At 45.7% G+C, this 16,517-nt stretch overlaps 1 protein-coding gene across 1 annotated transcript in view; it reads right to left on the bottom strand.

Moving 5' to 3' along the window:
• Positions 1-9,011: 9,011 nt before the first annotated feature.
• The window catches only part of spata20 (spermatogenesis associated 20), a 69,241-nt gene continuing 61,735 nt past the window's right edge, over positions 9,012-16,517 (bottom strand). The window contains exon 16 of the mRNA XM_080746964.1: positions 9,012-10,832. Within this exon, the coding sequence (XP_080603090.1) occupies positions 10,635-10,832 (198 nt within the window). The 3' untranslated portion in view covers positions 9,012-10,634. The remainder of the gene's footprint in view (positions 10,833-16,517) is intronic.

The following is a 16,517-nucleotide window of genomic DNA, read 5'->3' as shown; positions in this document are numbered from 1 at the left end:
TTTGAGGTATTTTTGAGCGGTACTCCATTACATCTCAGTGGCAAATATTGTAGTTTATACTCCACTAAAATTATTTGAAAACTTTGGTTACTAAATACTAAGAGTATTTCTACATTGCGTTATTGATACTTTTATTTAAATACTTAAGTACTTTCTCCACCTCTGGACTACACCCACCCAACCCAATACTGTTCCTACGCTGATGCAACATCACGTCCTGGATGTACTGTAGGGGCCTTGGCCGCACATGAAATGCCTTCCGCCAAAGCAGAAATACCAGGTAAGCATGAAAAACAAGATTGCCGGATAAATGTTAAACATTATAATCTCTGGACTCCATTTTAATGACTATGAAATAGGGGTGGATGGAAGGGGGAGTATGGGGAAGGGGGAGTGTGGGGAAGGGGGGGGGGGTTATCCCTCCCTTGTGAGCTAATAGATGTGTCTCTCTCTCTCTCCGCACACCATTTAATGATATTGCTTCTGTAACTGTATTTTATGCCCACTGAGCAGCTTTATGGTGCGGCGGAACAGCTGGCAAAAGGCAATAGGAGTGCAGAAGGCAGTGATGACAGTGTTCACACGAGGCAGCCCAACAGCGGGTTATAAAGCAATGAGGTAGAGAGAGAGAAGCCTTCCACATACCAAAGAAAGGCGGTTGACTGCCGCTAAGACGGCGACAAACCATTAGGGAGGCACAGAGGCACATGCTGCATACGGTCCAGGGAGTTTCACTACTCATGTACAAATGACCGCATATATTAACCACTTCACTGTTCAATGAATAGCAAGAAATAACTGAACGAGCTCACAGCGTGTCAAAAAGGTCATTTTTCTGCGTCACTCTGACAGATGCGTCCCACTTGGCGCTTCCGGTGTGGCCCCAACCCTACGTTTTAACAGCGGGTAACAGCCAGGGACTCTGAGCGATGTCGTCCAAAGGATAAAGTATTATAGTTTTTGGGTTGACGTTTCCCACTATCCCCTCATCGCCTGCTATCGGCAGTATAGTTGTCGCGTCCCATTGATAAATACCATACTTCCGGCCAACCATCGGCCGCTGTTAAAACGCAACGTCAGCCGCTGTAAGCAATGGGTGCATCTGATGACGCATGCAAGCAACTGGCGCCTTCGTTTATGTCAGGGCCATTGTGAGGCATGCCAAATTAAGGTGTTAAAGAGATAGTTCACCCCCAGAATGATTTTTTTTCTCTATTGATTACTAACCCCATGCATGACTTGAAGTCATGGATATTTTTCAGTTGTTGTTGTATTCCTAAGCCAATAACACGAGGAGAATCTTTGTGTCTCCATAGGAAACAAAGGAAGCGCCCTGTGTCTCCATAGGGAACCACTGCTGGTCATCAAATTATTGGCTTAGGAATGCGACAAAAACTAAAGAATATCCATAATCTATGGGGTAAGTAATCAATAGAAAAAAGGTTATTTTTTGGGGTGAACTACTCCTTTAAGCTTAATTCATCACACATGTGATGACATCGGGCCGGACATACAGAGAAGGTAGGCCTACAATCTATTACAAAATTGCAGATAGCACTTAACAATGAAAGTAAATGACACTACAAGTTGCCTCGGAATCATTTGTAATCTATTTTGAAAATGAACATAGTACTTGACAATGAAAGTAAATGAGATTGCATTGGTTAAGTGGAAATGGTGCATTTATATAGTGTCTTTATCCAAGGCACTTTACTCTGTGAATTCATGGCGGTAGAGGAAACCATGCAAGGCCACAGCCTGCTCATCAGAATTTGCTGTCTTGCTCAAGAACAATTTAACACGCAGCCAGGATATCGAACCGAGAACCTTCCGACTCGACGACTTCCGTGTCTAGAAATGTCGATACGAGATGTATTTCTGCCCCCCGAATACCGTTAAACTTTTAAACTAGCCATTTGTAAATGTGAAATGAATCAATTATTGAGCAACTGCATGGCCTAGTTCTCGCCTTAAAATGTTACCAGAAACTATTTTGTGATAACACAAGACTTCAGGCGCGGCAGGATGGTGGAAGTGGCTTGGGCAGCAGCGGATATTTGCCTCCCAATTCTCACGGTAGACGCTGATCTAGGGCAGAGGAAAGAGAAATACATACCTTATCTGTCCCGCCCCTGCTGGTGGAGAGCGCTCTGTGAGGGAGAGAGGTGAGACACAGAGCTAAGACACCATTAGGAGGCTATCAGGACCTGTCTGGTTCAATACCAGTCCAAGATTAAAGGTGAAGCAAACACTCACTGTGCTTTCTCACACCATTTCATTCTCTCTCACAACACACACAGCGTTAGGCCCTATTGAGTCCATGCCTTAGCCCAGGGGTCTTCAATGCCTTCACGCTAAGGACCCCTTAGTTGAGAGAGAGATGAAGCAGGGACCCCCACAACCTCTTCATAGATTCCATATAGTTTCATTGTTTTACAGCACAATCATCGGTGTATTTTGGATTCCTGTCAATTTGTGTTATCAGATATGTAACCACTTGAACCGTCAATACTTAATAAACTTGACCTACAGATCTACAGAAGTCACAACGCCTCGCAGCGCGAGGCGTTGTGACTTCTGTAGAGGGGACTCTGATTCTGTATGGGGACTCTGATTTGTGTAGATCTGTATGGGGACCCTGCTTTTCAGATGGGGGTCCGTGGTCAAATAGATCATTTGGGGATCCTTGACATGAAAAAGTTTGAGAATTAGTGCAATCTAATGCATATATGTTTTATTTTTAAGACATGAAGCCCACTCCAGGATCCCTGGGGGACTCAATGTTGAAGCTAAGAACCCGTTTAAACTTCAAACGCTGCCTGTGGACGGCCTGCAGTGTGATCACATTAGCATTTTTACATGCATGATCAAAGTTATCATGGCATTTAATCCGCTGAAGGATGCACCCTCACTGAATCAGTGTTTCTTTTACTGCATGCACATAGAAATATGACTGGGAAAGGAGAACTTAGCTGTTATTTGCGTTATCGGAAAGCATAATAATTAATGTGAGAAGCAGTAATTGTCAGGCACACATTTTGCGTAGGCAACAGGCACAACCCACTGACTTCTACTTAATAACACAGAGATGTGAACGTGCCATCTGTCCCACTGCAGCGGGACAGATGCATTGTGGGAAGCACCACCCATTGTGTGCTAAATCATCTGTATTGGATAGTCACTCATGTTGACTGTTTGCACATCATCTATCCTGTCCCGCAACGTAAAGCATTGACTCAGTTATTTGGTGTAGAGACTGTGACATGACACAATGATCCCTCTCTCTCCCCAAATCAAGAGAAAATCTACTTTATTATCGACCTCTCTCTGTCCCGGTCTTGCACCAGTAAACATAGAACGTGCGCAAGATTTTAACAATCTTTGGATCAGATCAGAGCTTCGTAGGAGGCGAGTCGTAAGGGAGCGCTTGTTTTTCCGACGGAGGTGCACCCAGGGGCGTCACAAGGGGGGGGGGGAGAGGGACTGAGTTACTAGGGCCCAAGGTGGAGGGGCCTATTATTTTATACTTTAGCTATTGAAAAATAGCAGCTATACAAGCTCACAGCCTAGGCGAGCGAGTTGCCGTGCCGAACGATGCAACGCTTTGCGCGCGGTCCAAGTGCTCCCTACCCGTGTCAGCCAATCTGGTGAAGCCTATGTAGTGTGAGCTTACCTTTAGTTCTCCCACCACTTCCATGTAAACACACAGCACTGGATGAGAGAGAGAGGGAGGGAGGAAGGGAGGGAGGGATGATAATCAGAGAGAAGGGAATAGGCAAAGATGGGAAAGGGGAAAACGAAAACAGGGAGAACTTAGTATATACTGTAGACACATGCGCACACATTCACATGCACGTGTGACTGTTTTAGTGGGGAGTGTGATGCTGTTGCGTGGGTTTTTTCTTCTCCTGATTCTGACCTTCTCCTACAATGCTTCTGAAGAAAATGGATGGACAGATCTGTCTCCAGCTCTGCTTCGCGAGACTCGACTGGCCTGGCCTCACCCCCCACCTGACACACTACTAAACACTGATCAATCATTCCTGACTGCACCCCAAGCATTCTGATACATTCTGATGCACAGTGACGGGGAGGAATGGAATGGATGACATTTGGCATTTTGAAGACCGGGGACATGATGTCAGAGGCGCTAATTGCCATTTTAAAAGTGATGTCTCAACCTTACCTGGATGGACATATAGGTGGAAGTAGCGCTGGGCAATACAGTATAGCGATATTATATCGATATCATGATATGAGACAAGGGGCCCTATTTCTACCGCAGAACTTAGCACGTATAGCCTGCCCTATGGTCTTAACTTGCACTGTGGAGTTGTGTCCAGCGCAATCTAGAGGACACTACAATGTGGGCGGTACTGTATGTATCTGCACCAGGTGCCAAGGGCACTGACTTAGTTAATTCAGTACCTTTAATGAAACCAGTGTCGTGTGCCATCACCCTTAAGAACAAGGTTGAATACGGCATGAGGCGCAGTCCTATCTAGTGGTGGAGAGCTGAAGACTTACAGAATGCTTTTCTGATCTTGTGCATGAATTGAAAGCATGCAAGCTTATACTCTATGAGATCTGCATTAATAATGTGATATAATGGTGCCAGGAGACGCGAGGGAAACTAAATCTCTGCGCAACGAACAAAGAAACGAGAGATGTCCAAACAAAGTGCATGGCCGTTACTGCGGTCAGAATCACTGAAGCCTATAATGCCTCATGTACTACAGACAGTATGCGACATACTGTATCTTGAAATATCAACTCTTTTTAGTTGAGAGTTCATCATTTTTGTCTAGCAGCATGCTTGAGCATGTCATGTCCTCAACAAATCACTCAAAACATGTTGGGAAAGTCCGATTAGAGTTTGAAGAGAAAAGAGGTCCAGGTCGACATTTAAGGTGCTATTAAACAGGAAACAAATGTCTTTTTGTGCATAATGTTTGTTTTCATGACAAAGGGGTAAATTAAAGAAATGCTCGGGAATGGATCAGGCTTAATATACAATCAAAATTGAACAAGGCATAATATGTCTTCTAGACCAGATCTGTAGTTTCGCATTGGAATGGAGTTCTTTTGCCAACGCTGCTGATCCACAATTGCATTTTACACAAAACAATTTGCCTGTCGAGAATCTAAGCTATTTTCCTGTGAACAGCGTGTAATCAGCCATAAGTGACAACAACTGTAGTATTCTATGAATAGTTGCGGATTGGGAAATGTGTTGTCTAGTAAATACTCAGACATACATTAGTGTCATTCCCACCACAGAGCCCACGACCAAACACTGAATACCTACAGTATGTCATTAAGCTCTCCCATGGGCACGCCGCGTTGAGCATGGTTAGGAAACCGTGCCATTAATCTAGGAGTGGGCACCGTTCTGCACCCAACAGTGCCAAGCCCCGTACGAATGGAAATGCAATTGGAACGCTTATTAACCTTTCTCAGAAGCAGCCTATGCTGCCATGGAAAAGCCCTTTTATTGGCTCCACTCCCCAGGGGTTCTTGAGCTTATCAGGCAAGCACCAGTGGAAGAGTGCACAGTAAAAAAAGAATCTGGAGTGTTAGTTTAACTCTTAAAGTAGTACGCCATGTTTTCTTTTTTTTAGGAAATCTCGCTATTTCTACATCCCATCATTTCGATGCAGGTTAGCTACTCACCCGCGTCGCGGTTACTGAGGTTAGGGTTAGGATTAGGTTTAGGCATAGAGGTTAACATTCACCCTCGTCGGCAGGTTAGCTTTTACCAAGTTAACATTCACCCGTGTCGAAAGAATGAACCGCCGAACAGATGCTATGTCGCAATATCGACACGCTCCCCTACTGTGTGTGTCCTTGTTCAGTACTGTGTGTGTGGCTGCAGTATCAGATGGTGGAAAAAGTACTCAAATTATTTTACTTAGAGTAAGTAAAAGTATCAATACTGCAATGTAGAAATACTGTGTTTTGGGAGACAGGGTAGCTTTACCACACAGTAAAACACAATATTTCTACATTGCAGTATTGATACTTTTACTTACTCGAAGTAAAACAATGTGAGTACCGTTTCCACCATCTGATACCGCAGCCACACACACAGTACTGAACAAGGACACACACACACACACACACACACACACACACACACACACACACACACACACACACACACACACACACACACACACACACACACACACACACACACACACACACACACACACACACACACAGTAGGGATGGGACGTGATTATCGTGATAGAAAACACACTTTAATTTATCATGATATCGTCCTTGTCATGCACTGGGATCAATTCACCTTTTATTTGCAGAGCTGCATATCCGGTACCACTTAAACCCTCTATAATTGGTAAACGTACTTATAATATGTACTTGATAGTCTTTTTTTTCACTCTATCAAATGTCTTTGCCAAAAAATAGCCGATATACAAGCTCACAGCGCGTTGCTTTGTGAACTTGTATATCGGCTATTTTTTGGCAATCGCGATTATATCATAAATCGTGATTTCTTTTGTCACAATCGTGATATGAAATGTTCATATCGTCCCATCCCCAACACGTGTGTGCGTGCGTGCGTGCCACACACACACACACACACACACACACACAGCTGGAATATTATGCCTGATTTATGCGTTCTTGTGTGACAGCGTGACACATTGAGCTTGTAGATCGTCTATTTTCAGTGCACGGCAGGCACTGGCACATCATGTATAAATCAAGGCTCATCCCTCAAAAACCTGCAGACCACCAGTCTAACAATAAGCACACATAAATCCATTACGGGAACAAAGACTTGCTTCAATCAAAAACCTTAGAAATGATCACACACACATTACAGTAGCTTCACATGGGGGACATTATCTTCATCTATGCGTGGCATGTAGATTACAGCTTCATAATTGCCAGGGCATAAGGTTAGTCGGGGTCAAGCGCTAATCTCAACGCTAATTAAGATTTTCGCTGGTGCAGCTCATCAAAACAATTAGCGCGGCGCAATAACAAGCAGAGATGCAGAGCGGGGGGGCACCAGCTGCGTGCAGAAGAGTGTTGGTTTTTACCAGAGAGAAGAGCATGTCACAGGAAAGAGAAGACAGCCGAGCTACAGTACTTCAACATGCTTACGGCACTGTGAAGCTAAATGAAAGACATTGAGAGAGAAAGAGTGTGTGTAGAGAGAGAGAGAAGGGGGGGGGGCGCCCTTAACTTGGTTACAGTGATAGGGTGAGACAGCGAGGGAGAGAGCTAATGTGGAGGTGTTTTTATATATCGTCACTGTCGGGCAGAAAACTTGTATCTCCAAGTTTCAAATTTGTAAATGTTTTCGCTAAGCAAAGCAGATCATCATCATCATCATCATACAAGGCCGTCGCAAAAAAGTAGTGAAAACAGCCGATCTACAAGCACACAACGCCTCGCGGTGCGAGGACAACGACGATATGTATACAGTATACATGAAAAGCATGACATGCCAAAACGGAAGACGGGACACGACAGAACTAAAAAGGGAAACGAGTGGAACCCCCCAACATTCTCTCTCTCTCTCTCTCCACAGAGGTGAACTCCTCTGCATAGATGAGCTCCTTCTACGAGGCAGGTGGCGAGGCCCACGCCAGCTCCGAGGAGACGTGTGTGTGTGTGTGGGGGGGGGACCACTGCCTGAACGCATGCGATAAGGAAGAGGAGGGCGAGCGAGCGAGAAGAAGATGATTCCACAGAGGTAAACAGGGCGCAGATGACGAGCCGGGCGGGGGCCTGGCAGTCTTTTTTCCCCCCTCCCCATTCCCTTTCCCGGCGGGGGAGACGACGGACACGCGTCGTCACGGGTTGTTGTCACGCTCATTGTGCCTCACACACCCTGGTCCTCTCCTCCGTTTCTCTCATTCGTTCACGTTCTTTCCTTCTCCTCCTGCTTCGTTCTCCTTTCCTCCAAAGCCATATCGTTGGATTCGACGCCCCCCCGCCACCACCACCTTCCTGTGCTTTAAACCCGGCCAACATGGGGGCAGACCCATCTGCCTCAGATCCTCCACACTCCTCCATATGCCTCTCTGGCTGTGTCTGTCACACAGGGGCCTTTTACATTAACATGAATGTATGTTCCTCCACATACAGGCCGCAGGGGGGTACAGGCAGACAGGGAGGTGGAGAACACACATAACAGCAGCGTGCTGCCGGATGTATTTATAGCACAACTGTAGGATGGAGACAGGCAGCCTGCTGGGACACACACACACAAGTAGACAACATTCCTGTTGGGGGGAGGCTTCCCCTGTCTTGGAATGACTTCTTCTAGACAGACACACAGAGAGAGAGAGACAGAGACAAAGAGTAACAGACCGAGGGTTGAGTGTGTGCAGGGGTGTCACACCATATTCTGGGCCCTGGGCACAAGGATTCACTTACATTTTGTGCTTTAACTATTGGAAAATAGCAGATATACAAGCTGCCGCGCTGCGAGCTTGTAGAGCTGCTATTTTTGAAAAAACTTGAAAATGTGAATATTTCTGAATGTCTGAATATTTCAATTACGTTTTTTTCTATGTCAGTGGTGCTCCAATATTTTCATGTGAAGGACCCCCAAAATTATATGTATTTGGCCACGGACCCCCATATCAAAATTTTTGTTCCAGGTTACAAATCTTCGCTTAAAAAATAAATATATTCAAAGATTTGCACACATTTAAAAAATAGATCAAAAATAGCAGATCTACAAGCTCGCAGCGTGACACTCGGTGCCGCGCTGTGAGCTTGTAGATCTGCTATTTTTCAATAGCTAAAGTATAAAATAATTAAGGCTCCACCTTGGGCCCTAGTAACTCAGTCCCACTCCACCCCCCCCCCCTTGTGACGCCCCTGGGTGTGTGGGGGGAGACTACTGCATGTTTTATAATACAACCTCCGAACAATGATGGGAGAAATGCTTGTGTGCCCACCCAGTGCCTGTTTCTGGAATCAAAAGAGACAACCAACGAGAAGATAATTCAAGTGTCTTTATTTTGAAGTGCAGTGTAAGTTATATTGTGCGCATGTGTAACCTCCTTTTCGGAGGTTATGCAGTAACATCCTCAGTGTTAATTTAATCCTTATAAAACGGATAGTTCTGGCCTTTTGATTATGAGTGGCCCGAGCCACTTCCGAAGCCGACAGATCAGAGAACAAACTGTGCCAACGGCGTGTTTATAAATCCGTTCAGGGCCTTCCATGCATTTGCATTGCAAACTTCCCTTCCCGTTTGTGCAGTCATAAGTTCTCAGTTATCAAAAATGGTTTTAATTGGGATATGTCTATTATTTTCGTGTCGTGTACAAATGAGTACACGGCAACAAGACTGTATAAATGTAAGTAAATGGGATATTTTACATTCGTACACTCAGGGCTGAATTAACAATGAGGATTTTACTGTGTATAATCACAGACAGAGGAACCTCTGCACCACAGTGGAGAGAGAGTGACCCGCATTTCAGTTGTATTTCTTTTTCTTCTTCCTTTCCCTTTTTCCATTCCATTTTGTGTTATTGAAGGGATAATTGTTCAAATGAATGGCTACTAGACGCACACATGCACACACGCATGCACGCACACACACGCACGCACGCACGCACGCACGCACGCACGCACGCACGCACGCACAAGCACAAGCACACGCACAGAAGATGTCACTGTCATATCCATGACATGTGAGTGGGAGTAGGAATACAAGGGAAAGGAGAGAGAGATGTATGGACTCATCCACAGGGGGGGAGAAAGTGCAATTTATCCAAGTGGTTCTTGGCCGGAGAAGCCTATTATTAGACTGCCATTTATGTCTTGTTTAACAACTGAGCTATAATGACTTTTCAGTAGGTTTGGCAACTCTTGCTGTGCACATTTTCCTTACATTTACCGGTGATGTTCAGTGACACTGCGAGCCACTTACGCCCAAGCTTGAATAATGGCTCCGGTATTGGACTGCGTTATGGTTCAGTTGTAACTCTGAACATCTGCAAATGGCTGCTAGGGTAATACAATGCTGGCTATATTACTGCTCTAACTATGGTAGAGTAGATTAGAGCTGTAATCACACTAGGATTATAGCTCCGGAATGCATGGCAAGAGAATGGAAGCATCCATCAGCCCACACTCCCTCTTATGCCGGTTTTGTAATTGGTTGTGCGGCGTGCAAAACCGGTATACTTCAACAAAGTATACTTCAGGCTTCACTACCACTGTGGCATTGGGCTCGGTAAGGGACTGACTGTGTGCAGTGCTGATAGAGTAGTTCTATTTCATCCATTATGACCGCCTGAGGCCGTGCTTTCAGCACAGGATATTCAGCTGTGCGCTTGCGCAGGGAATACTCAGTGCATTAAACACCGTCTTCAGCAGTCGTCGGGGATTCATAGAACCGTTTAATTGTGTTAGCTGTGAGCTGCTTATGGCATTAACGGAGTAACTATAGCCACAGTCGTCAACACTATGTTAACTCTAGGTTAACTAGGGCTGGCTGAAGGGCTTACGGTAAGTTAGACTGAGCAAGCTGTGCTTCTAACTAGCTCAGGCTGCAGTCTGCAGTGTGCACTGGTACAATCTATGAGGACTAATAGTCACCCTCATTTATCTCTCGGCCTCTCTCTGCCCGTTTACTCTTTCTGTGCGTCTGTTTGTTGGTCCAGCAGCAGCCTGCGTAGCTCCTGGGGGTTGCTGACGGGCAGAGAACAGGTGAAGTCCTGGCACACGTGGGCCGTGGCGGCTGCGCCCTGCTGGGCAGACAGAGAGGAGAGGACTGGCAGACGCTGGTATAGAAAGCCCTCCGTGTCCCCATCCGCAAGCATCAAGACCTGGTCACAGAGAGAATGAGAGGGAGAGAGAGAGAGAGAGGGTATAAATATAAAAAAAAAATAGAATGGGTGAAAGAGTGGTCACTCAACAATCAAGCAAGCATCCACTTTGCAGATATTCATTTCATTTCGCGACGTACAGCTGCTTTAAACCGACCGTAATGTTTTTTTGGGCAATTATAATTTTTTTGCATATACATGTAATTCTGATTCTTTACAAAACGTTCAAAAACTAACAACACATAACTACAATATACACAATAAATCATTTCGAATGTATTACTGATGCAGGCTATGTCTATTATGTTGGTACATTCAAAAACATACAATTTATGCAAGGAGCTGGTATTTACAGGTTCTCCCTAAAATAGCTCCGCCGAACATAAGAGTCTACGCAGTCACTCATGGGTCGATACCCGCATTGGACTCAATCACTGTGTGTGTGTGTGTGTGTGTGTGTGTGTGTGTGTGTGTGTGTGTGTGTGTGTGTGTGTGTGTGTGTGTGTTTCACGTGTCCTGCCAGCAGCAGAGCCACCACTTCTCAACTGGCACCACCACAGTGTGTGTATATATAGTATAGTGTTCCTCTCCAAACAAGAAATAATGACCACATTGCAGAGCAGATAGTGTATACTGTTGTTGGTATGCACCTGTCCTGAGTGAGTGTGTGTGTGCGTACGTGTGTGTGCGCGCGCGCGCATGTGGTCAGAGTGAAGCAGAGAGAAGGTGGCCTGTCAGTTAAGTGAATGTCTGTCTGTCTGTCTGTCTGTCTGTCTGTCTGTCTGTCCGTCTGTGTGTATGTCTATGTGTGCAGGCTGCCCTGTCTGTCCTCCAGGCTGCTCCCTGTCAAAACACACGTCACTTCCCCTGGACCGTCACCACCCCTGACTCCAAATGGAGGAATAAAAGACAGCTGAAAACAACAACCAGACAGATGGGCTATGGAGGGATGGGGAGGAGAGAAAGAGAGAGAGAGAGAGAGAGAGAGAGAGAGAGAGAGAGAGAGAGAGAGAACGAGGGCTGAGGGGAGGAAAGATTGGTAGTGATGCATCTCAGGTAAAGTGCTCAAGGACACGTCAAGACTGACATTCACGTCAGAACATAGAGAACAGGAATCTGTGATCAGCAAATAATCGTCATTTTGACCGGGGTAGTTGCGACGGTCATGGAAATCTTCGCTGCCGATCGATCGCCACACTGGTAAGTTAATTGATCGGCGTGTCGTTGCAGGGCTGCATAACGTAGAATTAAATCAGACATACGCAGCCCCGCTAGCCGAGTAACGCTGGCCTGTAGCCTAGCCCCGCTACCCGGTAGATCAAACTCAAACAAAATACGGAGACGCAGTGAATGGACAAAAACAATAATACTTTTAATGTTTTTTTGCTTTTGTGTCGATGACCGTTATTGTATTATAAAATACCTTGCCATGATTAATTTGGACAATTACCCAGGCGGTCATAGCCTGGTTCCAGACCCTGAATCGCTAGCCACACCCCTTTAAAATGTTGTTTTGGCGATTCAGGGGTCTGGAAGTGCTCTCATTGAAGAGGTTTTCCTCGTTTGGAAATCCGTACGGCGAATCAGTGTCGCGTCAACTCGATGACGTCGGGGCTTGTGAGCAACGTGGGTAGGGTTTTCCCAGAACTCATGTGCGATTCCAAGTAACCCAGCGCCGCTGCCGGACCGTACCGCACATTCCCAAACATAAACATTGCGTCGCCCGCAGCGGTAACATGCGATTGTATGGTTCTCGCTATGAAACATCAGTAACAGACATGTTATATTGCGTTTGATTACTAGTTTGTAGCGCTCCTATTCTGCCTGTTTCTTTGGATAGCAATTAGCAAGCAACAGGCTAGCCACTAGCCAGCCACATAAAACTACGTCATCTGCTTTACTACTGTTGTGATTGGTCAGGCAGTGAACCAATCGCAGAAGACTGCCTCTTTGGCAACGCCCATCCCAGAAACTGCTGTGGATGAAAGCACATTCAGACTGAATAATGGAGTGAAAGGCGGTCATCTAATACTCAATCAAACTTACACATAACCTTAAATATAAATTCTACCATAGAGCGAATCAATCCAGAATTAAACCAGTTGAATGCTACAGTATATTTGGCAAGTTATTTTATTTTCAAACGTTATATTGCTCTGGATACGGAGCCTCTTTGCTAACAACAGAAGCCGTAAAAAGTCATAAATAATCAAAGTAATTTGTACACATGCATATATAAACGCAGCTGGAAGTTGGCTGTGTTAAGTCTCAGGGAAACCTTCATTCGTCACACAGTCACACTCCCTCTATCTAAATCTTTGATCACTGGCCAATGTGGCCATTACGGCGGCAGCAGCCTCTCCTCCTGGCCCCTCCAGGCCTGCAATCATGCAGGCCATCATGCAGAGCGGGTCTGCGGCCTCTCATCCTGTCTCAATGAGCCTTATGTTCCGTCTCGCTGCCCAAAAACAGCCAACCCACCTCCAGGGGTGTCGCACCAAATTCTGGGCCCTGGGTACAAGGATTCACTGCGGGGCCCCTGTGCTTTAACTATTGAAAAATAGCAGATATACAAGCTCACAGCGCGGCACCGAGTGCCGCGCTGCGAGCTTGTAGATCTGCTATTTTTGAAAAATCCGGAAAATCTTTGAATATTTCAAATCCTTCTGAGGTTTTTTGAAAAACCTTTGTTTCTATGTCATTGGAGCACAAACCTTTTCATGTGAAGGACCCAAAAAATGGTATGTATTTGGCCACAGAACCCCATCTCAAAATATTGAGTTCCAGGGACCCCCCAGAAGCAAAATTTGAGTTACAAATGTTCGCTTAAAAAATACATATATTCAAAGATTTGCACACATTTTCACGACTTTTCAAAAATAGCAGATCTACAAGCTCGCAGCGCGGCACTCGGTGCCGCGCTGTGAGCTTGTATATCTGCTATTTTTCAATAGCTAAAGTATAAAATATCCACCACCTTGGGCCCTAGTAACTCAGTCCCACTTTCCTACCCCTTGTGACGCCTCTGCCCACCCCCCCCCCCCCCCCTCCGAGTGCTTCATTCAGCCATTAAGACACTCATTTGCACCAGCAGCCATCTGCACTCTGCAACGCTAAGAAGCGGTCAATGGTCTAAGGGGGCCGTCCGGTGCACACACCAAGAGCGATAACTATAAATATGTCATTTTAAAAATCACTCTAAACCCAAGTGGATGGCAGACCCCACACACACCACGACTACAATAACAACAGTGGAGAACAATATCATTGAGATGAGATCATTTGCAGAGCGATTTAATGAACGACAGATACACCGACAGCCAATTAAATTCCACGTTCAACACATCGCTCACATCATGTCTAGTCTACTACAGAACATTATCGTTCATCAGTGTGGGATGCTCACATTGTCATTATCCTTAATGGTTATCTTCATACTAGCTATCGGTCTTGGATTGGTCGACCCATGGCTGTTGCCTGTTGACTGGGAGTGTTTGTTCAGTAACAGGGTCAGGGTCTCCCCGTCATTCCCGCTCTTTCATCACTCTCATCACTTTCTTTGTAAGTTCTCTCTCCTGATTGGGTCAAATTGGTACCCCGGGCCTGAAAATGCATTTTCTGCCTACTAAAGAACTGGAGAGACACGGACACCCTGCCCTGATACTGAACAAACACTGTAGTAATGATTACTATCAGAACACATGGATTCTACAGTGTAAGCATCACACAGGTTAGTACACCTGTTGGACTGCAGCTGCAGAGGGCTGCATTAAGTGTGTACTGTAGGTCCCTGTAGCTGCAACAGGGCTAACACTCCATCTACCAGCAGGAGCAGGAAACAATGGATTTATCCTCTCAACACAGGGGAGCCGTGAGAGACAGCCCAAGGCTGGATTAACACCCGAACAGGCTGTGCAAATTCTATTTCTCATGACACACATACATGTACACGCACATGCACACACGCACACACGGGGGAAGACTGGCGAGGAGTATGATGGAATGTGGTCAGAATAGCATGACTGTTGCTATGGAGACAAGAGGCGGATTTCCTGCCCTTACTGAACCTTTCACATCTTTCTTCACGCTCGTCCTCTTCCTCATCCCACGGCTCCCACGGTGCCCCCCCCTCCCCTGCCTTAAAGGTGGTAGCCTTAATGTCTGCTAACTACATACAGTACAAGATCCTTGCGTTGTGCTACCATATGTCATGTTGGGTATGTTTGTGCAGTCACAATGCATGCCACAGTGTGAAGTGCTATACAGCAGTGGTTCTCAACCTGTGGGCCGGGACCCCCAGGGGGGACCCCAAATTATTTTGGGGGGTCCCCAGATGGTTAACTTAATGTGCAACGTTGTATTCTCACTCGTCAGTAAACAAACCAACATGAAGTTTAAGTGTATAGCGGGTATATGCACATTTCTAAAGTGACAATTTAAGGACTTTCTAATACCTCTAGAGGCAGAAACTGAAACTAGCAGATCTACATGCTCACAACGCCTCGAAATGCGAGGCGTTGTGAGCATGTAGATGTAGATCTAGATGTAGATGTAGATCTGCTATTTTCACAATAGAACCGTGTTATACAAAATGTAACTCCTCAACTCTTAGTGCTCGTCAGGGTGGGTGGGGGGGACCCCAGTTAAAATATGATTATTTTGGGGGTTGCGGCCTGAAAAGGTTGAGAACCACTGGTATAGAGGTCTGTTACTATGCTCTGTTACTGTGCTCTGTTGTCAGTGTTGATTGGGTGTAAAACAGACTGTGCAGACATTTTCGTGTTTCCAGGTGACGCAGGGGTGAAAATACCGGACCAGCATCCGATCCCACCCTAATTTGCGCACATGCATACTGGGGGCACCACAGACTTTTGGCCTGTCTCACTGTTCGGATTGTTTTCCTCTCATCGGGCCGGTGAGATCCGGGCTTGGGGTTTTGCATCATCGGGACAAACATCTTTGTCCCGATGATGGTGGCAGAGTGGCAAAATGAAGCGGGTGCCAGAGTGCCTCTAGTGTTAGTTAAAAACCAGACCATTGTGGAGGTGTCCAACTTGTAGATAGCATTCGTGCATCCGTGATTGGTGAGTCCTCCAAAAACATACATGACGTTCTCCAAGAGTGTCCCTTTGTCACCTCTGGAACGGTCCCTGAAACCTTGGGCCTGGACCATCTGTGGGTGTTAACTCCCAAAGACCTGGAACGCTCCCGAGTCGCGTTAGTTTTTAACCACTTTAACCATTATTTTGTGCTTATTATGCGCTGGAAGCTTGTAGATCTGCATCGTGAAAATGTGTCTTTGAATATCTTTGACCTGATCTTTGACCCGACTTCTAAATCCTTCCTCTAAATCAGTGATTCTCAAACCTTTTCTTGTCAAGGACCCCCAAAATTACAGGTATTTGGCCACGGACTGCCATCTCAAAATATGTTGTTCCAGGGACCCCCCAGAAGCAGAGATTTGAGTTACAAAAGTTTGCTTTGAAAAATATATATTGAAAAATGTGCACACAATTTTTCAAAAATAGCAGATCTACAAGCTCGCAGCGCGGCACTCGGTGCCGCGCTGTGAGCTTGTATATCTGCTATTTTTCAATAGTTAAAGCACTCAATAATTCTAGGCCTAAATGGGTTTCAACATGGAATGCACGTTGCAGAACCTCCCTGACCCTGTAGTCAATGCCC

This window comes from Nannobrachium achirus (assembly GCF_963921795.1).
Source record: "Nannobrachium achirus genome assembly, chromosome: 18".
Lineage (NCBI taxonomy): Eukaryota > Metazoa > Chordata > Actinopteri > Myctophiformes > Myctophidae > Nannobrachium > Nannobrachium achirus.
The sequence above is the reverse complement of the archived record's forward strand: the minus strand, read 5'-3'. Positions and strand labels throughout refer to the sequence as shown.